This window comes from Phaenicophaeus curvirostris, chromosome 1 (genome assembly GCF_032191515.1).
Source record: "Phaenicophaeus curvirostris isolate KB17595 chromosome 1, BPBGC_Pcur_1.0, whole genome shotgun sequence".
Lineage (NCBI taxonomy): Eukaryota > Metazoa > Chordata > Aves > Cuculiformes > Cuculidae > Phaenicophaeus > Phaenicophaeus curvirostris.
In genome coordinates, this window is record NC_091392.1 from 194,374,726 (window position 1) to 194,398,350 (window position 23,625).

At 46.3% G+C, this 23,625-nt stretch overlaps 1 protein-coding gene across 2 annotated transcripts in view; it reads right to left on the reverse strand.

Annotated features, from left to right (window-relative positions):
- Window positions 1–15,839: 15,839 nt before the first annotated feature.
- SLCO2B1 (solute carrier organic anion transporter family member 2B1) overlaps window positions 15,840–23,625 on the reverse strand; it is a 59,679-nt gene continuing 51,893 nt past the window's right edge. For both annotated transcript variants that reach the window (XM_069883337.1, XM_069883338.1), the window contains exons 12-15: window positions 20,614–20,783; window positions 18,754–18,818; window positions 17,424–17,544; window positions 15,840–16,404 (exon numbers count right to left, since the gene is read on the reverse strand). In XM_069883337.1, the coding sequence (XP_069739438.1) occupies window positions 16,230–16,404; window positions 17,424–17,544; window positions 18,754–18,818; window positions 20,614–20,783 (531 nt within the window). In that variant the 3' untranslated portion in view covers window positions 15,840–16,229. The remainder of the gene's footprint in view (window positions 16,405–17,423; window positions 17,545–18,753; window positions 18,819–20,613; window positions 20,784–23,625) is intronic.

A 23,625-nucleotide genomic window follows, 5' to 3' on the forward strand; every position in this document is an offset into this window, starting at 1 on the left:
AAATCTGTAAATCTGCCTGGGTTTCACTTGGCTTGCTCCTTCTGTCATCTGTCCAACATTTTAATTGTGGCCTTAACTGATCAAACTCTATTTTTGCCTGCTTAATCTAGTGGAAAGTAAAGAGTGATATTTTGGCATGTCCTCAAAGCCTCTGACTATGGCCACATTAACAAGCAAATGCAGGTGGATTGAGGCTACCCAGAGCATGCTGGTTTTAAGCAATTACTCTTCATAGAAAATCTGCAAGTAAGGTGCAGAGCTTCCTAGCCTGCCCTCTGCAAACAAGGGCTCACAGGGCCCTCAGCCACAAGAGCGACTTCCCTCTGGGAAGCTCCAAGATTGAGTTCTGAGTCCTTTACTGAGTATCTAATATAGCTGGAGCCTTGCATAGCAGAGGAAATTCAGATGTACCTTTGTTTTCAAAGAGTATGATTTTTAGAGTATCTGGACAAAGGAACTCAGCTTTTGGCTGCTGAATCTTACTGGGAGTGGTGGATTCTCATCAGATTCCTAGTGTATCTCAGAGTCTCCAGGGGTGTTCCATCCCTTCTCTGAAAGATCCTGGGCTCTCCAGGTATGCTGAAGATGACCTTGATTAGCTCAAAAGGAATATTCTTCCTGCCAAGGTTTTTTGACTTATGGGACCACGATTTGCAGTAAGGTGGACCATTTTGCTCAGTTAGATTGTCTTGAAGACCCCGTTGTGCCCTTATGCTGATGCTTATGACTGTTTCCATCAGTCCAGAGGGCAAGGTCACCTCTGGCAAGCCATTGCGGTGCTCAGCCCATCACTTGGCTCAAAGCCACCTAGTCTGTGCTGCTTCTTATACAGAGTAGCACCAAGATTTCCACTGTACCTTCTCTGCATGTGTCCTAGAGACCCTAAATCCTTTTGTCTATGGTAGTGTGTGGGTTTAGAGGTGATACAGCAGTCCAGAAGCTCAGGAGGGCACAGAGGTCATTTACTGAGGACGATGTGACAGTCCCCAAAAGCTTGGCTGGAGAGTACAGAGAAGGCGCAGTACCACCCCTCCTCCTCTTAATGAACTTCTCAGGCTCATACACTGCCTCTGAAGCTGGAGTGGTTCTGAAAACTAATAACTGAAGTCTGAGGGGGAAGGAGGGTGTCTTTAGCATGTGCAGGCACTTATAGAACACAGTTTGAGCTCCTCTGAGTTCTTCTGCAAATCAGTTGCTTGCTCTCTTTTTATCCCCTGGTACCTCTGCTGCTCCATCCATCCAGATCCACTGAGCAAAGGACTCCGTGATACATTGATGACATGTTGTACTCCTTCCCAACCTCCCCGTACTCTGCGCCTGGAATTTCCCTGAAGGTTCCAGTTTCTCCTTGGCTCGATTTATGCAGCTGCATTAGATAGAAGATGCTCGCACCATCTATCCTTGTTATGACAGCGCTGCGATGTGCAGCGTGCATTCATTTCTCTCCCCACTGACCTCGCTGATCTACAATGGAGTGTTCTCAAACAAAAAGCATTGGGGAGAGCTGCAATTACACTCTGCATTAATGAGGGGAACATCATGGGATCGTAAGCAATGCAAGTATCCTGGTGATGCACTGTCTTTCCTGTAGCCATTGAAAAAAAGCGCTTGTCAAGCTGCACCTGGAGTACTGTGTTCAGCTTTAGTCCCTGATATACAAAATAGTTGTGGACAGGCTGGAAAGGGTCCAGAGAAGGGCCACTAAGATGATCAGAGGAGTAGGAAACCTACCATACAATGTATGGCTCAGAGAACTGGGCTTGTCCAACCTTGAGAGGAGAAGGCTTAGGGGAGACCTTATTACCATGTACCAGTACATAAATCGTGTCTACCAAGAGGGTGGAGACTCACATTTTACAAGGAGTGGTATGGAAAAGACAAGGGACAATGGGTATAAGTTGCTCCTGGGGAGATTCCAACTGGAATCCAGAAGAAGATTTTTCACCATGAGAACAGTTAAATATTCGATTGATCTCCCCAGGGAAGTGGTGGATTCCTTTGCACTGGACACTTAAGGCTCAGCTTGACAGGGTGCTGGACCACCTCATTTAAACTATATATCACCTAAAAAGGTTGGACCAGATGAACCCTGAGGTCCCTTCTAACCTGGCATTCTAGGATTCAATGAAACATGGGAACAGACTTTTTAACAGAGCCTATAGCAAAAAGGACAAGGGGTAATGGTTTTAAACCTAGCAAAGGGCAGAATCCGACTAGATATAAGGAAGAATTATTTTTACAATGAGGGTGGTAAGACACTGGCACAGCTTGTCCAGAGAGGTGGTAGATGCCCCATGATTCTATGATTTTCCACCCACTGTAGAAACCCTGACTTTTCGAATCACAGAATAGAAACACTGAATCATTGCATGGTTTGTGTTGGAAGAGATTTTTAAAGGACATCCAGTCCAACCCCCTTGCCATGAGCAGGGTTTCTTCAACTGGATGAGGTTACTCGGAGCCCCCTCCAATCTGACCTTGAATGTTTACAGGGACAGGGCATCTACCACCTCTCTGGGCAACTTGAGACACCTCTCTTCACCACCCTCATAGTGAAGAATTTCTTCATTGTATTTAATCTCCCCTCTTTTAGTTTAAAATCGTTATCCCTTGTCTTAGCACAGCAGACCCTACTTAAAAGTCTGTCCCTGTCTTTTTCATAAACACACTTCAGGTATTGGAAGGCTGCAATAAGGTGTCCCCAGAGCTCTCTCTTCTCCAGGCTGAAAAACCACAACAAGAAGGGGGAAATTGTGCAATGTTTCCTTCCACAGCACAGATAAATAATTGTGTGTTTTCCTTTCTTTTAAAAAAAGGAAAATTGTATCCCTTGAATTATAGAGAGCGATGGAGCCTCTTATCCAGAAATACAGCTTTGAGTATGTGCAAGTGCTTTGCTTCCTGCTGTGACTTCGATGCTGTGCTGCAGATACGCTTTGGGTACATGGTCAGCAGCTTTTTCTGAGTCCTGATTATCCTTCCAAGGGAATGGGGTGTGCTGGCTTATGGAGGGGCAGTCAGGACAACAGTTTCTCTTCCTCATCTTTTCCTCTCCAACCTTTCCAAGCCAAATCTCTGCTCCTGTGTCCCCATCACTCTGTACAGCACTGATGCCCTGGAGCCTAGGCTTGTTTATACCCACAGATTGTCCTGTGATAAGGATTATCATTCTGCTACCCCACTAAAACTTTGTATTCTTTTTTTTTTAAATGCAGAAAGCAGCAAGCATGTGGAATCTGGAGGACTGCTTTGCCCTGCATTTGCAGAGAATGTTGCAGCAGTTTTTGGCTGTTCCACATGCTTTGGTACTGATGGAGGTGGATTCTGAGGGCAAAGTCATCATCCCACGGCTGATGATGCTGGAGGTGCTGTGGCTGATCCCAGGTGACACAGACATGCTGGGACTCTTAATGACTTAAATTTCTGCCCTGCTGTGTAAGACAGAGAGCTCTGCCTCACAGAGACGGGGGCATTTTGCTGGCCAGTAGCGCATGGAAGTTATTAATGGATGGAGTTAAACCACTTGTACAAAGTGGAAAACTTCATGCTCATACTACAGCTGTGTGAGGATACTGGATTTAAAAGCCAGCTGAGACTTCCCCAGCTCTTATTTCTGAAGTTGCTTTGTCTCATGCAAGGAGGCCCCACAGGATAACACACACCTGACCCCAGATCAGTCCAGCATTTCTCATTCATAACAGAGCCCCAGTCAGGGAAGCCAAGGAGTACCTTGGATTTTCTCCCCCACAGCTGTGCATGGTGTCCTGGGTCCATTTCCACTTCATGTTTCATCTGTTCATTTCACTCTTACCTTTGCTGTTGTTCAGTTCTTTATCTTTCCTTACTTATTATTAATATATACATTTGCTGCCTATTTTCTTCCTTCTTTTCTATTACTTAACTATACACAGGCTATGGGGAGGGTCATCTGACTCAAAAGATGCTTTAAAATTAAAGCTGCAGCTGTGCACAGACCAGAAGAGATTAGAGGTGTGTTTGAAACCTTCATCACCTTCCAGGGCCTGGATCAGCCCTAGCTTGTGCTGCTTTCCAGCATTCTCAGCATGATGGGATATGAGGGCATTGAGGATTTGCTGTGTTTTACAGAACGTTGTCCTTTAAGAACTGGCCATTTGATCAGTAAGTGCCAAATGAAGCCTTTACAATTACAGCACAGCTATTATCTTTAAAACGATTCAATCCTGCAGTCTGCAGGGATATTGTGTTACCTCTGAATAGTTTACATCCTGCACAATCTGCTGGAAAAGAGTCCAGGAGAGGGCTGCATGTGCTGGAAGGATGCACTGGGGATCCCGCAGTGGGATGTGATCCTGTTCTCAAAGGGATGTGCTGGGAAACAGTCCCTTCCCATGCATTTCCCAGCACCTGCACAGTCTTCTCGCTCTCCAGTCCAGAAAGAAGAGGAAGCAGCTATTTACCTCCAGGAGCCCGGAAAACATTAATTATTTTACATTTCTGGAGAAAAGTAAACGTAACATTTCTTGGCAGATGGGGGCAGGGCAGGCCCCACATTAACCCTTGTGCATTCTTCTCCCATTGCTCTCTCCTAGAGAGGCTTCATAGACAGAAACCATCCTAATACTACCTAACCTGGACCATCACAACCTCTTCCGTAGCCTCTGCTTAGAGGTCCTGCAGCAGTGGCAGGTCACGTGCGTCTGTTGTGGTGCACCAGCCTGTGTGATGGTCTTGCTGGATGAGGAATGCAGGAACATATTTTAAGTACTTAGGACTCCAATATCTTAAATAACACTGCACAGCTGTGTTTGTGTAGCCAAATCTAGGCTCTGATGGGAGCTGAAACACTCCGTGCACATGGAGGATGGTGGATGCCTGCATTTAGAGGATTTAACATGCAAAGTTGGTTGCATCCCAGCATCTGTATCAGAGGGGGTGAGGATAGATGTTTGTGGCTTGGAATTATCATGGGCTTCATCAGTTGCTAGTTGATTTTGTCTGCTCTGTGCACAGCTTTTTCTTTCAATGTCTCCCAGCCTCAGGAAAATGAATATGTGAGACCAGTACCTTATGGGCAGGTCCAGGGTAGGGGGAATGGGGTAGCACAGACCACGCAAGAGCTCAGGCATTGCATTGTTGAGAGATGTTACTGCTTTGCAGCATTCTCCCTGCAGTTGATCCCTTACTTGAGCTGCTATAGACTCCTGGCTTTTTTTTTTTAGACATCTCTTACTCCTGTGTGCTTTGTTCCTAGAACAGCTGCAATTGGTCCCTTGAGGTATGAAGAGTCCAGAAGATTTTGCAGTTAGGCTTTCAGGGAACGACACTGGCACACCAGGCTCCTAATCACAATTTTTCTGCAGTTTCCTGGAAAAAATAAAGCTGTAATTTCCTCTGGGCTGGCCTATTGTTATCATCAGGGTCCAAGACCAACATGTTGCTGTGTGTGCCTAAACATCTTCAGTCCAGGATGAGCCCCAGCTTGGGACATCTGGCTGTGTCCCATCTCTGCTGGAGAAACAGTCATAACGGCTGTGTCCCTTTCTGCTCCAGGTGCAAGAGATCAATGCAATAAGACTCAATATGAGACCTTCTGGAGGAGAGGGCGATACTTGTTTTAATCCAAATGAGTTCAGTCTTTTGTTCCTAGCTTTCAACCACTCCCCCTGTGCTACCCCCATGTCGGCCAACACCAATGTTTGCGTGCCTCTGTCTCCTCAGGATCATCTAAGTGCAATGAGGAAGATCAAGGCTCAAAAATATATGGTCCTTCCATCGCTCTTGGATTCCTCTCCATTGGCAATGACAAGCTATTTTTGGAAAGGGTTGTGTAGCAGGTATCATTTGCCTCAAAAGCTTGCTTATTTTGGCTTTTGTGAATCTTAGGAAAAGCTGTTGCATATCCTTGCTGTGGGGCTAGACATGACTTCAGCCTGTTTCCCAGTGGGATAACAGGATGAAGGCAGCTCATGGGGCATAAGCTGGAACCTCCTTCTCACCTTCACATTGCCAGTGCTCTTCTTCACCGAAGTGTGGTGTGTGGTTGCTGTAAAGGAGTATGTCCATCAGGCAGTGGGAGTAGAGTTTTACCCAGTGTTTCTAGTTTGTTCACTGTCAATGTTTGTTCACTGTCAATCCTCATTTTTCAACATCCCATCCGTATCCATCAGTCTTTAGTGCTTCCACTGGTGCTTTCACACACAGGCATCTCCCATCACCCTCCACCCAGACCAACCTCAGCATCTCTGTCAGAGACCTCTGGGAGGCACAGCATGGGATGCACCTGAGGGCACACAGCCAGCTAATGTCTTCTGTCCCCATGCTTTAAATACTTAGGGAAGGAAGAGAGAAGGTCTTTCCCCATTACTTGCTCCTCTGTAAACTCTCTGAAGGCAGCAAGACATAACAGCTGATAAGAAGTGTTGTCCTTGGCTATCAGGACCCATTCCTCTCCAACACTCCTCCTTCCTCCTCTCCATCTCTGTGGGGTCTCTGTAGGCTCTGACATGCTTATCTTTCTGTCTATGCCTCTGCCTACCCAACCCCTAGAGGTGCAGATACTGTCTCTATGCTATCTAGGTCCTTCATGCTATGTCCTTGTCCATCATGGGAGTTTCCCAGTCCACAGGTCACTGATCTATCCACACGTCTCTATTTTTTCCAGGGTTGCTTAAAGGGAAACCTATCTGCAAATATTTGTGGATATATATCTGCATCTCACTTGCCTCCCTCACACCCCACCTTGAAAAACTCTCTTGAGAGCCGCCTATGATCAGAGCTGAGACTCACCATGTCTCAGCCTGACCAGGCTCATGCCCTCCCTGTGTGGCTGCTTATCCTCCTGCTTGCAATGATTTCTGAATATCTCTGTGTTTGTGCCCTGTCTCTGCTCCAGCAGTAAAAGAAATCAGCAAGTGGTGGGAAAAAGATGACAAAAAAGCCTCCAGAATTTTATGAATGCAATTTGGACACATCCAGTCACCAGTGTGCAGACATGGCACTGGGAGAAGCAGGAGATGGGATGGTGGAAAGGGAAACCTTTTCTAAAAACAGATGTAACAGCAAGAAGGTTTCAATAGCAAGATTAGCTGGAAAAAAAATGTTTTTTTCCTCACTGAAGTTTGCTCAGAAAGTTATAACAGTGTGCACAGCTTGGAACCATCTCAGGTTCTGGTCTCTTTAGCAAATGACTTTTTAACTAGAAAAGTGAGGTGAGAGGGATTAAAATGTTATGGCAGCATTTATCAGCACTGTCTGAAAGCCCTTCTGTCCTTCAGCACCCTGAAAGCAACAGATTAGGATGAAGATGGGAATATGCTCAATGACGCAGTGTCAGCTCTTATCAGATTCGGAGGATAAAGAATGCTGTTCCTTTGCCACAATAATTTCAGAGCCATCAACAACAAGCTCCTGTACAACTTTGTTACAAGTACATTAAGCCCCAAAGACGAATTTCATATTTCATGAGTAATCATTATTCAACCTGTCTCTAAACACAGAAGAGACTTCCTGATTTATTCTGCTCTGTTTCTCTTGGGCCTTCAAGCAAGCACAACTGGAAGAGAAGAGGCGAGGACACTCAGCAATAAGTAGGAAAATGCAGTAGGTAATTTTATGCTTCAGAATGCAAGGGTCGTACTTTCTCTGCACAGGACAGCAAGTGAATTCTGGCGAATATTGATTTAATTTAAAGGTATTATTTGAGCCTAAAACTTTTCTAACAAAGTCCCAGCGTCTTGGCCAATTCCCAACAGATGCTGCCTCTTGTGTGTTCAGGCACCTGCCACCTCCTGCGTGTCCTGCCATGCTCTTGGCCAAGGGACAGGGAGGTCGTGCCAGAGGCAGTTGCATCCTGAGGATGGGGTGGTTGTTCTTCAATGCACACCTCGAAAATTCTTTTTTTTTTCACTGCAAGTATTTTGAGATTCAGCTAAAGGAAGAAAGGTTTGTAAATGGCAGGTCCTCTGTGACCTTCGGTGTCACAGCTCTGTAAGGAAATGTTGACCCAAGTAACTAGGACTGCAATGCAAGAACCTCTTTAAAAGGACAGTCAAATGCCACACAGAACTTCAGAAGAGGAAATTAAAAAGAGGGTCCTTGCATAAATGGCTGACAGGGGTGATTTTCTTGGTCTTGGTCTGATGGTGCAATTACTGCTTACAAGAAAAGCCCACCCAAGCAATCACTAACATTTCATGGGATTTGAGGTACTTCTCTTTTGGTTCCTGTTGTCTAAAAAAAATACTATTTTGGAAAGCACAGTGGTCTCCTATCGCTCCCTGCCATGCTCCAGGCAGACCCCAAATGGTGATGTGTCATTGATCAAGCCCAAGAGTAAAGCAAACCATTAGACACCAGCAATATTTCCTGCAAGACACAGTCTTTTGTTGATGAGGTCCTGTTCAAATGTTGGTGCTACACCTGCTCTTTTTGTGAGATCTCCTAGAGGCAGTGCATGGCTCTAGCTGTTTCTATGACTGCAGTTTGCTTGAAAAATTGAAACTCCAAATTCAGAGACTCTGTAGAAAGTAAAATATTGGGAGCGATACCTGTAATACAGTGGAGTGTATCACTTCATTAAGTAGAGCGACAAAATACAGTTGCAGCACATAGAAGCAGAGGAGCAGCTCAGATCCTTCCTGAAGCCATGAAGCACTCAGCTTTCCCATTTCTCCTTTCATTTCTCGTAATGGAAAAGGCAAGTAACCCTTTCTTTGCGATACTTCTTCCAGGCTGCAGCTGCTTCAGTGTGAGACCTTCCGGAAAGCAGCATCAGGTCAGGCCACTTAGGTGTTATTCAGTGATTCTCTGCCAGCTCCAGGGCCTATGAGCCCTCATATTGCCTTGATCGTGGACAGTCCTGTCAATCAAGACACTGTCAGGTCCATGCTCTGACAGTGGCAGATCCCAAAAATCTATTCCTGCAGCTCGCCTGGTGCTGGGGTGGGAAGCCTGGCTGCACTCCGTGGGCTTGCAGAGCCTTGGGGACACTGGGTCTGTTCCTATCCCTGGACACAGATGTGTGGTCAGAAACCACAAAGCAAGGCAGCAAACCAGCTGATGGCTGTGCTGGAGGCTGTTTTCATGCTTTACTGTTCAGTGCAGCAAACTCCAACAAGAGGCATGAATTTCTCTTCCACATTTCGATGTCAGGATCTATTTTATTTCATGTCACCAGCTGGGGAACAAGCCAGAAGACCAAGACACCTGATGTTGGTCACGGATGCTGCCAGATCAAATCACAGCAGTGCTTTGCATTGCTCTACAACCTGTCTCAGATGCTGGACCACAGCAGAAACCCCCAAAGCAAGCTCTGCTGCTCTCCATCTGCCTTGAAGTATTAGAATTTCTTCCCTTTTACATTTGCAACCATGACAGATGTAACTCTGGGTTATACCAATATCTATGTGAATCGTACATAATAGTGGAGCCCAAAGAAGTCTTGGCTTTAGCTCTCCCACTTGCCAGTGAGATGCGCAGATGAAATAAGTTGTTCTTCAGGGAAAATATTTCCTGTGACCATACCGAACATGTTGCCTGTGGGGTTCACTCGTTGTCACACAGCTGGCAGCACTGACGCAGCAGTGATCCCAGCAGCGCCACCAGCTCCTGAGCAGTGCCAGCTTCCACAGCATAGAATCGTAGAATCATAAAATCGTAGAAGTACTAGGTTGGAAAAATTTTTTCCTTATGTACAGCCTGAACCTCCCCTGGTGGAGCTTGAGGCCATTCCCTCTCGTCCTGTCCCCTGTCACTCGGGAGAAGAGGCCAGCACCCTCCTCTCCACAACCTCCTTTCAGGTAGTTGTAGAGAGCAATAAGGGTCATCCTGGATCCTAGCATCCTGCAGGGTCCTGAGACAACCCAGGCACTTTGTTGCTCCGTGTTGATTCACTACAGCCAGAAAGGGCAGGTTGGAAGGAAATCAGTGGCTTCATATGGGGGCATGGTTTAGTGTTTGATAGGAATGGTTGGACTTGATGATCTGGTGGGTCTCTTCCAACCTGGTTATTCTATGATTCTATGATTCTATGATTCTATATATGTTTTGGTCCCTACCTATATTACAGTCACCTTATGACATTGGATTAGGCAGATGGGTATTTGCATTTTCCATTATTAGAACCTTCCACCGATGTACCCAGGGCTTTACGGTCTGCTCAAGCACCCCACTGCAGTTGAAGTGGGTTTTTTTCCCTTCTCCTTCACCTACATATTTTCCCCAGACGATAACTTTTTCTCCTAGAAATAACTGATCTTCTTTCCTCCTTACACCTTCTCTGTATGACAAGTGACTGCCACGTCCCCTTTCTTGCAGGGCAGATTTTTGCATCCAAGCCTTTCTTCCTCAGCATTGCCATTTTGCTCTCGTTGAATCCCAGCATTACTGATTTCAGGCCATTTCTCCAATCTGCTACGAGTGATTTGAATTCTAATCCTGCCATCTGCAGCACTTGCGACTGCCGGCAGAAATTTTATTCACTCCTCTTTCTCTCACCATTCAAATCATTAATTAAAATATTGATTAGTGCCAGAAACAGGAAGATCCTAGTGAGGTTCTGCTAAATAAATTGTTTTGGGTACGCAGTAAACTGCCTGTATCCCCTAGAAGCAAAGCTTTCCAATTAAGTATGCTCTTTCTCCTGCTTTTTCTCCTCTCTGCACGATAATTTGATATGGTTGATAATTAGTTTATGAGAATATTATCAGCTAGACTCAAAGTCCTTATATAAGTCAAGAGGTAACACAGCTTTTCCAGGTAGGCCATTAACTGCCCAAAGAGAAATTAATTATTTGATGTGATATGTGGCAAACCAAGTTATTATCTAAGTGATTGTACATGGAAGAGCAATTGCTTCAGCGTCTTTCTGGTGCTCATGGCAAAGTTGTGGCTAACAAAAGGTTTGGATTTATTTTGCAGCTCTACCTCAGTTGTAGCCTATGGCCAAGCACAGCCATTATCTGTGGTTTTGCCGCAAACTAGGTGTCTTCAATGAGCATTTTCTGTGAACAGATCTCAGGTTGCCAGAGGCAGGTTGAGTGAATTTCAGTAGAAACAGTCAGCGGGTTTTGATCCGCAGCTTTGGTTGGCATTCTGCAAGCAGTCACCAAATACACATTGGACCATCCCTGTCCCCTTTGCCTAAAACCTTTCTCCTTTAAACAGCCACAGACAACCAAGTGAAACCTTTTGGACTTTGACTGCAGGAGAAAGGTGGTCAGGAGTACCCCAGGGAGAGATCTAGCTGAGATAAATAGACCAAGGGGATGCTAAGTTGTTTAAAAGCTTTACCTTTGGTCATTTCTGGAAGAATGAGCATTGTGATGAGCTCTAAAGTAGCTCTTAGCTCTGTAAATGCCTTGTATCCTTCCCCACTCTGGCAGACAGTGATGAACCAGGTTCACGAAATCTTTGGCAAACTCTGGTGTTTTTTTTCTACCCAATTTGCAGGGATTTGAACCAACAGTGGACATTCACAGGTTGGACTACAGCCCAGCAGATAGGGTGTTTGGTGGGAAAGGGTTAAAATACCAGGAACAGCACCAGTGTAGGTGTCTACAAGATGCAACACGTTGAAAACCCTCATGGAGATGGAGGTTTCAAATCTGGGTTCCTCTGTTGAAAGCAAGGGCTTTTATCTTGGGGGAAATAAAAGAGAGCAGCTATGGCTTTCTAGGCAGAGATCTCCCTCCCAGCTCCCTGGTACTTATCTTTGATGGGTTCAAGCAGCTCCCAGTACTGCACTTCAGATCTTGTGAATGTCATTTTAAGGTGCTGGTTTTAATTCCTGCCTTGCATTAAGAGACTATAGGGAGGGTTATCCTGGCCATAAGCGGATCCTCACCACTACAGGCCTTGGAAATGCAGCTGTGCAAATGCATTGCCTGGGCTGTTAGGGACACAATCCAGCACACCAAAGCCCAGCTGGTGATAAGGCCGATGAGGGACAATGTGGGAACAAGAAGGGAGATCATGAGTATTCTACTTCAAAAGAAGATCAGCGAAAATGTGGCTGCTGCAAACATGTTGATTCGGAAGCATTAACTCAACACAAATCAGGTCCCAGCCTTGGAACTATATTCCTACAGAGCTATCTGTCTCTGCTAACCAGCTTGCTGCCTTTACTGAATCTGGTGCCACCCACCCATCTTTCTTGTACCTTGCAAAAAGCTTCTTATAGTTAGGGAAATAGAATCATAGAATAACCAGGTTGGGGAACACCCACCGGATCATCGAGTACCACCATTCCATTCAATCACTAAACCATGCCCCTCAGCACCTCATCTGCCTGTCCTTTAAACACCTCCAGGAAGGTGAGTCAACCACCTCCCTGGGCAGCCTGTTCCAGTGCCCAGTCACCCTTTTTGTGAAAGTTTTTTTCCTAATGTCCAGCCTAAACCTCCCCTGGTGGAGCTTGAGGCCATTCCCTCTTGTCCTGTCCCCTGTCACTTGGGAGAAGAGGCCAGCACCCTCCTCTCCACAACCTCCTTTCAGGTAGTTGTAGAGAGCAATGAGGTCTCCCCTCAGCCTCCTCTTCTCCAGGCTAAACACCCCCAGCTCTCTCAGCTGCTCCTCATAAGGCCTGTTCTCCAGCCCCTTCACCAGCTTCGTCACTCTTTCCCTCCTGTTTTAATTCATCCTCTTGACCTTGTAAAATTCTCACAAGCCCTAAATGCACTGTTTCACCTTCCAGTCTGTGACACCTGGTGCTACAGAGTGCCACACAGAAACATCCAGTGCACTCAGCTCCTGGTGTGGACATCTCTGCTACACCTGCCTTGCTGCAGGTTACCTCCTTTAGCCCTCCTGGAACACAGAGGGGCGAGACTGAAGAAGTCAATGGAGCTATGGCCTAGCTGGATTGATTCATGTTAACCTTCTTTATGCAATTAATGGCTGTTGTCTGAGGTATGTCCTTAAATGCTTTGTAAATTCTGTTTTAAAAAGCTATTCCCCTTGTCTCCAGCAGAATACCTTATCTGGGGAAAACCTGGCAAAGCATAACAGCATAGGGTGGATTCTGCTGATGCTACAATGTCTTTCCTTCCTTTTTTTTTTTTTCGCAATCATCCTACCTGCCTGCCCCTTGCTCTCCATCAAACACTCCATCTCCTACCTTCCTGCTGACCACCTTTTCTTATTTCCTGGGTTTTATCTCTCTCGCTGCTGACAGCAGGAGCTAACCTTCCCAAACCGCCTCTTTTAAATCTTCTCTTGCAAGTCAGTCCTTTTCAACAGTGTTCTTAAAGAGCACAGAGAAGGGCAAGGGTAAAAGTGTTTTTATTTCTTATTATAGAAGCTCCAGCCTTAATTAATGGAAATACCACAGCAAAAGCATAATAACAGCTTATAGTTGACCACAAAGCTAAGACACACTGTTTGCAATTGCCTTGGATGCTTCCCTACAGGGAACTCTTTGCTGGAGTGGTAATGAGGAAAGGAAGAACCTGAGTTGTACCATCTTGTGCACTGCCTGAGAAAAATCTCTAGATGATGTTGTAGGAGTTTTCGAAGTGGAAAATGGATGCAGAGTCCCGAGCCCAGCAGTGAGAACAGGCAATGCTGGGACTGAGCTGGCCAGGCCATCCTGTGGGTTGTTTCTGCATCCATCACTAGCACAGGAGACTTGGCCATCACTCCAGCTGGATGGCTGAAGGATGCTGTAGCCTGCCTGGTGCCCGAATCCAAGGGATGTATTGAACTTGCTGTTTATTTTTGTGTGATGCTGTTCGTGAAAAAACTTAAAGATAAATTGCTGTGTAAGATTCCCCCCCGCTTTCCCCCCTCATTTCTATAAGCAGCACCCCCAGTTCAGTAATTGTGAGGATTAAGGAAGAGCTGCTGCAATGGGGGGGGGGGCTTCAGAAAGGCTGCACAGTCATCCTTCTGAGGATTTCCTTCTGACTCATAACAGGAGCAGTCTCGTGCTATTCTGTTCACTTTGTGAGAGCACAGCTACCCTTGACTCCATCCCCACGGCTGCCCAATAGCCCAGCGTGGCAGGCACAGCACAGGATGAGTAAAGAGTCAGCAGCAATTTTGCAGACGGGTTGCACTGGGAAAATACAGGGCCTGGGACTACTTGAACCTGTGCAGTGGCCACTGGCCAGGCTGTGCTGCTCAAGAATGGTCTCGTCCCCATCTGAAGTCAGCTGCCCTAGTGATAGGGAGGTGCAATCTTTCCAATTTTATAAAGTTATTCTGCAACAAAATCCAGGAGTATTTCTGGCAAAGCGCATTGCAACTCTCAACTTTTCATACCATACTAAACAAATTATGTTGTTTTCAGTTTATTGGGGCTTGGAAAGTACCCTGGAGTGGCTTGAGGTTGTGCTAAACAACACAGGAAACTGCTTGCAAGCTGAGAGCTTGTGCCTACCCAGGAAAGAACCTTCTTCTCCATCCGATGCAGTGAGAATGCCATAAATTCATGGGTTGCCAAGAGCTGGAGTGACCGCTGTAAACATGGCCCATCTTTTCCCTATTTCTGTCCAAAGAACCTCATTCCCATTCTACACCTGCTAACAAGTCTGCTTTGGAAAGAGATGCTACCTAGTCATGGCTTGAAAACTGAGAACAGTGCCAAACACCACCAGATTTGACTTTCCAGTGCTCATGGTTAGTATATACTACTCATCCTTCTGTGAATGAGTCCACCTGCATCTCTTCAGCATCCACTCTCACTCCTGTCTGTTAACTCCTTTTTTTAAGTCAGAAGTCATTTCTGTGTGTAGGTAGCTGCAAACAGGTCTGTAGACTCTCTTAACCATCTCCCAAAATGAACAAATGGCACTGCACAAAAATATGCAAGAAAACCTCAAATAAAATAAAATCAGTTTCTCACTCTGAAGCATGTTAATTATGTCTCTCGAAACAGCTGAGCAAAGAGTCTGGTAAAATATCTAAACCACCCACTTAACTAGCGTCCTCTCCACCCTCCACCACTTCAGTGCACATCCCAGATATTCATTCCTGTAAGATTAGCTGCCAGGGTGCAAGGAGTTAATGTGTTTTCTTCTCTGTGTATTTCTTTTCCCTTCTGCATATTTAAGCTTAACTTAGAAGTTTTGGTTGCTTTACTGAATTTCATTCCGGAGCCAAAAATTACAAGTTGCCCAATGGTTTGTGGTTGCACACTGATGGTATGAGACCAGCGATACAATTTGTGCTTGAGTGGAAAGAAGCCTTGAGATGGTAAGAATGCAGAATATAGAGGCAGCTGCACCAAAATACCACCAGACTTGACTTTTACCCCTTAATTATAGCTGCCTCTGACAGTAACTCCTTCAAGGAGCACAGCAAGGCTGTCTGGATCTGTGGTCAAATGGCTTAGCCACAAACTCTGCCCAGTCTGCGAGAGGGCTGTGTTCTACCTCTCTTTCCCGCATCCCTGGGAAAAGTTCCGCCTTTCTTAAAATGCGAATGAGCTTCAACACTCACATGCTTCAGTAAGCTACGGTGACAAGTACTGATAATGCCAAAATAAGAATTATTATTGCTGCAAAATCTAGCCACGCTGCTAAAGCGTGACAAGTCTGCAGCTAATGGAATTTATCTCCTGGGCTGGACCTGTGATTGCTTTTGGTGTCCACCCTCCCTGCCTCCCCTCCTCAGCACCCTCATCCCTGCCCCTCCCTGCCAAAGCAGCATCTACACAGCAGCTGGGTGAAACATTTGAGTTGGTCCTTGCAAGGTTCACAGCCTGGGACAAAACTTTTATCAATGTCAGCTGGAGTAGGATGAAGCCTTAGAGGAAGACAAACCATCTTGCATCACGAGAGTAAATGGAACAGGAACAACTGACATTTTGGGGGCAAGGACAGACCATCATTCACAGAGATATATGGGTTCAGTACAAAACCATTTCTTAAAAATTATTTATTAAAAAAACCCAAACATAAGTTCCTTCAGCTGTATGGTTAATGCTCAGTGCTGGCATCACCAAGACTGTCAGCAGGAATGAATGCTTTGGAGGACATAAAACCGGAAGACTGCGGTGTCCAAACATTAATGTGTGTGGACTAATCCACGTGAAGGAGCAAGCTGCACCATTGAGGTGGAGGAGGCAGGCATAGAAGAATGCATGGATTGACTCCCATAGCAGTATAGAAGTAGTACATCCCACCCAGAAGACTAGGAAGCAGCCCCATCATCCATCACTCCAAGCATCCATCCTTCACAGTTCAAATGCGGGGTGATTCACATGGTTTTTCCTTCCTGGATATGGATCACAATTCACATTTTTGGCATCACACCTTGGATTCAGGACTCTTCACAGAGTTTCCTGCCAGTTTCTCCTTCTCTGGTTCTGCCTTTCCTTCTGCTGCATTGGTGGCTTCCCTCTCTTGCCGTCTGAGAATCACATACACAGTCACGAAGCACAGGAAAGCGCCCACCTCAAAGAAAAACTGGAGACCGAGATACCTGTGGTGTTGAAACACAATAAATCAAGGTAGCAATTGCGTTCCTATGTCCATCAAACATCAACACCCAATCTCCCATGGCAGCCAGCAGATGCTGAGCATAGAGATGGTCTCCTTGGCTACCTTGAGCAGTGGGTAAGCAATGGCTGCAAGCCTGGCTTCTGAGAAGGGCAGCAGAAAGAAGAGGAATAGCTAGGAATAGCTACTTCTCTTTGGTGTTACACTAATAGATCATATCTCCTGGTAAAAAGGAGGCATATAAAAACATGCCTCGGGGGTAGAGGGTGAATAGGACTTGCGGCAGCTACTGGGCAGTGAGTCACTTAACAATAAATTTGCAGCAGGGATGGGAGACCATTTACAGCTCCCTTCCAGGCTGCCCACAGCGCACAGGGTGGACCTGGTGTCCTCTGTGTGTTGAGCTGGGCTGTTCTGCTAGAAGATGAACCCCAGGGTGCAAGGCACCCTGTGTGGACACTGCATCCCCTCACAGGCACCTTTGAGGCTAGGGTCATCCCTGTTGCTGCAGTACCTCTACGGAGAAGGCATCAGGACACCCCCTTGTATCCATGCTGGTGAAATAAGTAATCATAGCATCATAGGGTAGCCCAGGTTGGAAGGGACATAGAAAGATCATCTGGTCCAATGCTTCATGTGAAAGGGGACCTAGATGAGATTGTGTAGCACCTTGTCCAACTGCATCTTGAAAAATTCCAGTGATGGAGACTCTACCACATCCCTGGGGATGTTGTTCCAGTGAATGATTGTAATCACCATAATGCAGGGAGTGCTTCTGGAAGTGAACCTCTCGGGTCTATGGCATCAAGTCTGTGTGGTCCTTGGCATGGTTTTGGATTGTGCAAATGACTTCCCACCAAACCTCTCCTGAGAGTTAGTACTGGTCTGGTGTATTTAAGTGTCCCTGTTTGTTTACCATGGCACATACAACAATTTAGTCCATATTGGGGATGGTTTGATGCCACACTACCCCTGGGTTTCCCTTTGCACCTACATTCCTACCTTTGTCTGAAGAGGTTATTGTCGTAGTATCTGCAGGCTGCCTTCTTGTCACACTTTTTCTCCCAGAGGATACAGGTTGTGTCGATGGCGCTGCCGTACAGAACAGGCCCTGGCATCCATGCTGGAAGCAGAGGGTCAGAGAAGGCTTTGTTATGTTGTGGGAGCAGCTCTGCCAGGACAAACCCAGTCCTGGTTACTTTCCCATGTCTTAGAGTGAAAAGTGGCTGGGAATGGTTTTATCTACTGAAGCCCACGAAGCCACTGGTCCTGCACAGCACATCAAGGGCTGACTGGGTGTTTGCAACCCACCAAGATGCCAGATGATCCTTCTTTCTCATTGCTCTTTGATAAGGGTCCATTGCTCATCTCAGGAATGATCACAGAATCACTAGGTTGGAAAAGACCCACTGGATCATTGAGTCCAACCACTCCTATTAATCACTAAACTATGTCCCTCAGCACCTCATCTGCCTGTCCTTTAAACACCTCCAGGGAAAGTGAGTCAAACACCTCCCTGGGCAGCCTGTTCCAGTGCCAAATGACCCTTTCTGTGAACATTTTTTTCCTGATGTCCAGCCTAAACCTCCCCTGGCGGAGCTTGAGGCCATTCCCTCTTGTCCTGTCCCCTGTCACTTGGGAGAAGAGGCCAGCACCCTCCTCTCCACAACCTCCTTTCAGGTAGTTGTAGAGAGCAATGAGGTCTCCCCTCAGCCTCCTCTTCTCCAGGCTAAACAACCCCAGCTCTCTCAGCCGCTCCTCATAAGGCCTGTTCTCCAGCCCCTTCACCAGCTTTGTTGCTCTTCTCTGGACTCGCTCCAGAGCCTCAACATCCTTCTTGTGGTGAGGGGCCCAGAACTGAACACAGTATTCGAGGATGCTCACCTCCTCCATGCCCTGTGCATGTACACTCTTTCCCATGACTGCAGTGGCACGATCTGCGGCCTCCTAGTGAGTATGAATTTTCACCATAGGAAAAACAACTCGTGGGATCACAGGGCTTGGTTTGCAGCCACTCTGATATGCTGGAGGCAAACACAGCATTATCTGCACACAGCCAAGGGCTGTCCTCCTGGACCTAAACTTGCTGTCTTTTACTTAGCTGCATAGACGTACCTGCCAGGGAGATGTCTCGTCCCCTCCCCACCACCTGCAGCTCCCCAGATCCTGCAAGGTAGCATTTTTCCTTGGCTTTGGACAAGCTTTGGTCAGCCTGAAACTCTGAGTAAGCAGCACTTCCGCAGCCTTGGCACTGCTTAGGGACGAAATCCCCACGAATTCCCAGGAGCTGCCATGATTTTACAGGATGGCATTTCAACACGTTTTAATTTACCTAAAACTCTCAGCAGCATGAACTGTATTCCAACCGCAAATGACTTGTCTTCAGGCTGGATGCTCCTGAAAAACAAAATGGAAAGCATGCTGTCTGGCACCTCATCCAGAAAGTCATCCTTCGACCCAACCACCAAGGACCCCAGGCAGTTCCTGTTTACATCAGCAAATATTATGAAGTTTCATTCATTAGGACTAGAAGCTTACCACAGTCTTTTCTTAGCCTGAAAACCTACCAAATTCTGTAAGATACAGGGAGGAAATCAGCTAAATATTTGTGCTCTTAATTTAAAGAATTCGTATGAGTAAAACACAAACAGAAACCAAAATAGCTGCTGGCTCTGCCAAACACCAGCAATACAAGGGGCAATTTTTGTAACTGAAAGAGAAAAATTATTTGTGAAGGAAGTGGCTTTATTTGAGATGGGATGACCCAGTGTATTTATGTTGATTGTACCTCAGTTTTCTGAAATAAATATTTTAGGCTGCTGTTCCTGTTGGGGTCACACGTGGAGAGGACTGAGTGGCACAGGACCTCCAGGTCACTGCACCTCAGGGGACTCAGCTTCCCTTCCCCTCTGACTGCCTGCTATATGCATTGCTCAGTCATGGCATAAAAAGTGATTTAATAATGCTGGGGAGTCAAGGTAAAACCAGATTTTAACCACAGCTTTTTCCTAAAAAGCAACTGTTTGGAGTGCTTCAACTCCAGAAATGTGCTTGGAAATATCATTTGTAGACTAACACAGAGATACTCTCATGGTTTTCCCCTCTCCACCAGCACAGCACCAGCCTCAGCCCCTCCTGCTCATCTCATGTTCCAGCTCCACCAGCCTGGGTGTTTTCACCAAGTCTGGCTCCTGCCTGCTGCTGCCTGCCCCATAGGCACCTTTCCAAGGGCGTGGGAAGCTAGAGTCCTAATTGCTTCTCTGCATTAGGAAGGAAGCCTGTATTCAAGTGAGTTCTGTCAGAAGGAAGTAAGGTAATTAAACTTCTTAACTTAACATGGACCTGGATTAAAAAGCTTCAAAGTACAGCTGTGCTAAATTAATACCGAGTTAACGGTGCTTCTCGTTACTGAGGTATCAGCCATGGGTGGGGTGAAAGATCTGCAGGTTGTGCTGAAACCAGGAATGAGAAGTGCTGAGGGCAACATGGGGTTCCTGCAAGCCCCACAGTCCCATCAGTGGGTGAAGGTGCTGTGGAGCCCTGGCATGGTGTGATACCCACCCACCAGCTGCTCCTTGGCTGACCCTGGTGTTGCACATCCCATTGCCTACAAGATCAGTTGGCCATGCAGCACTGGTGGCTTTACAACAAAGCCTCCATCAGCTTGAAATCTCCAGTTGCTGCTTAACTCCACAGGGATCAGCAGCAACAGCCAAAGAGACCTCTTAGGAGTCTTTATAGTCTTAGAACAGCAGGAGCTCTGTTATCGTAGGGTTTGCAAGACTGAGTCCTGAAGTTCCTGCTTCAATCATTGAGAATGGAGCTGCTCAGTGGTTCTGTCCTGCCCAGACATGCCAGGTCTTTGCTATTAAAGCTCAATCTTCTCCTGAGACAGACAGTCTAGAAGATGAACACCCACACTCACTCCCAGATTAAAGGAGCAGGGAAGTCCCATTCCCCATTCCCTGCAACAACACATGCAAAAGGAACATATAAAAGCAATGGGAGGAACTGAGCATGAGGTGCAATACAGGGCTTATTTAACCCCACAGTCCCTCAGCTGGAGAAAACCTTCCTCTGCACTCCAAGGACCCCTTGGTCTTCCAAATGCAATTTCTCTACTTGCCTTTTCCACTGTGCTTACAGGAAACACTAGACTGCACCTAGACCATGGCCAGCCCAGTCTGCTCACCTGAGGATAAGCATGAACGATGGCGTGTGGGATGTGCTGGCGAGAATCCCTGCCAAGCACGACAAGACCACAAAGGGCAGGAAGAGGTGAGAGCAGCCAGTGCCACAGGTCCCAGGCTTGGCAGACCCCATGAGCCCATTTTCAGAGATGCAGCTGCAGTTGGTGTAGTTCTGCAAACAAGAAAGAAAACTCAGAGGCTGCTCATCTGCTCAAGGCTATGGAGATATCAAGGATAGCTGCTAACTGTTATAGGGAGAGAGGGAGGGTGTTTAAGTTTTGTGTGTAAATAACTAGCAGTAATTAGCACTCAACACTTCAGGGAGCAGGAGGAAAAAAAAGAAACATGTACAATGAAACTGGCAGGGGACAACAGGCTGAGTGGATGAGGAAACACATTTTTCCATCCCCAGTTCCAGTCTCTAATGTCCTTCCATTTCTGAAAAGAGGTCCCAGTCCCAACAGGTCCCATGGGCATCACTAGGATGTCACATGGGTGAGCACACACCACTGATGGGGAAGCTGGGACCACAGTGGTAACTTGGTTAACCTCTGTGTGCTTCCAAAGACACCTGGAGGTGCCCCCAGCCCAGGCACATCCTTGCCTTGTTGGTGTGAGGCCCAGCAATCCCTCTCTATCCCCTGCAGTGAGCTTTCCATATTTGTACTTCCAGTTCTGTGTTTCATGCCAGTTGTGCACTGAAAATGCTTATGCACGTTTTTATTTCAATGTCATCATTTGCCAGCTGATCGCTTTGGCATCCTTCATAAATCTGGACCCTTGGCATGGAAGAATCTCACCAACAGTTCATAAAACATTTAAGCCTGATGTGAGCTTACTGCCCTGTGTTATATATCTTTTGGAGGAAATCTCCAGGAGATCAGACTGGGCTCCGTCACTGTACCCAGGTTCTCTCCTGCTATGAGACCCTTTATCCATGGGCTACGTGTTGAGCAGAGCCATCAATCAAAGCCAGAACCCAAGACCAGGGGCATATTAAATCAGAAAACACTCGCTAGGAGAAAATGCAAAACCTCACCTTTGAGAGAGAGCTATAAATAACTGGCTCAGTGTTAGCAAAGGAAGGACGCCCGGGGCAAGGGATATGTTTCTTTTTTCCCCTTTTCTCCAAATTTTAGTCACAATTATATATATATTTAATAAACCACATTTTTTTTTTAAGATCTTTAAATAAAATGAGTGCCTTGGAGTTGCCGGAGGGGGACAGATTCACAGCAGGATGGCAGTTTTTTCTTTCCTTTCAGAAGGGTGCTCCCAGCAGCAGGGACTGCCCAGGGTCTCCCATTTCTGCATGAATGCCTGAGTATGGCCAGTGTACATAAATGAGACCCACAAGGAACTGCTGCCTGCTGAGAGCAAAGGGGGAGATTTGGGATAAAAGAGGACATAGTTTCTCCTCCCACCTCTAGGAAAGAGGATTTAACATTTTAAATTAAGACTGGCATTTATCTTCTCCAGCCATCTGAAATGAACTAAACTAAACTCATCATCTGGGCTCCTTCTGTAGCTGTAGAGGGAGAGGTTGGTCTCTAGAGGACCCACCATAGATAAGTGCCTAGGACAGCTGGGATAAATCTGGGCCAAAGTAGTTAACAAAAATGCAATTAGATAAATTAAAACTCATTCAATCTGTGCAACTGCCACCTTTCACAGAGAACTGGAGTAATGGCATTTAGAGGATTTGCACAAAGCCACATTGGGACAAGGGGCTGAACATGCACACGATGGAGTCACAAGGCAGGACTCTACCCCTTTCATTTGACACCTGGGAGGACTTTAGAGAGGGACCATGTGGCAAAAACCTCTGAGTGGTGGAGACTGGCCACAAAGCTGCTGGCAGCCCATCCCTGTGGGATCTGGGCACCAGGGCTGGGAAAAAACACCCAGCAAAGAGAGGAGAGGGGAAAAACCTAGAGAAGCCCTGAAATCAGGGATTTGGTTTCTGGGCAGGGATGGACAGCTGGTTGGCACAGAGTCAGCCCCAGGTTTTCAGGATTGTGCCTCAAACATCTCCAACAGTACCATTTTGCAATTGTTTTCTTAGGAGGGAAAGGTGCTGGCATCAAACTCTGCCTGATGCTGTCCAATTCTTCCTTTTTTTTTCTGCAGCTGGGGCCTTCTGGTACCCTAAATTTTGGGGTTTGTGCTGACCATCTCAGATCTGACCCACTTGGCAGCAGAGGGATACCCTTGCTCCCACCCATAGCCACGCACGATGAGAACACAGTGGTGCTCAGAAGCCCAGGAGCCCCATGGCACAGAGATTCCTGCAGTCCCACGGAAGCCCCCATAGCCACCTCACTGCACCTGAACAAATAGCAAAGCACTGAAAGGCTATCACTGCAAGGTCTTTAACACTCAAGTAAGAGCTGATGCTGGCTTTACTAAGTATTGTCTACATGGCACTCTCTCTTTTTTTTTGTCCTACCATGTGGCTACACAAAATTATATGTATGTATTATAATGCAGGAGTGGGTCACGTTCAGGATCACAGGATGTCAAAGGGCTAGAGGCCTCTTTGAGGAGAAAGAATCAGTTTAAAATTATCTACTGTACAAAAAGCAGGCACAGGGAAGCAGAAAAGCACATTTGGGACTAAGCTCTGGCAAAATACCCCATAATTGTTATTAAAATGAAGTGTTGTTAATTAACAAAATGCTTCTAAAAAGTGCCCAGAGAGTCCCATGTTGCCATTATATTGTGTGCCAAGAACACAGGGTGAGGAGTGTTCCACTATGTGGATTGCTAATGTTTTTCAGAGAGGTATTTGAATTAGATAAGAGTTTCTTACTATTTATCTGTTGAACTATATTGCCTGGACACCCAACAGACAATTGGTAATATACTCAGCCCTACTGGGTATTTGGTGACAAGCAGGGAACAGCAGAGGAGAGAGAAGCACATGGCAGCAAAATAACCTGTCCAGGACTGCAAAAGAAAGGAAAGCCAAGAGTAAAACCCATTTCTCTGGCACCTGCATTGCTACTTTCCCA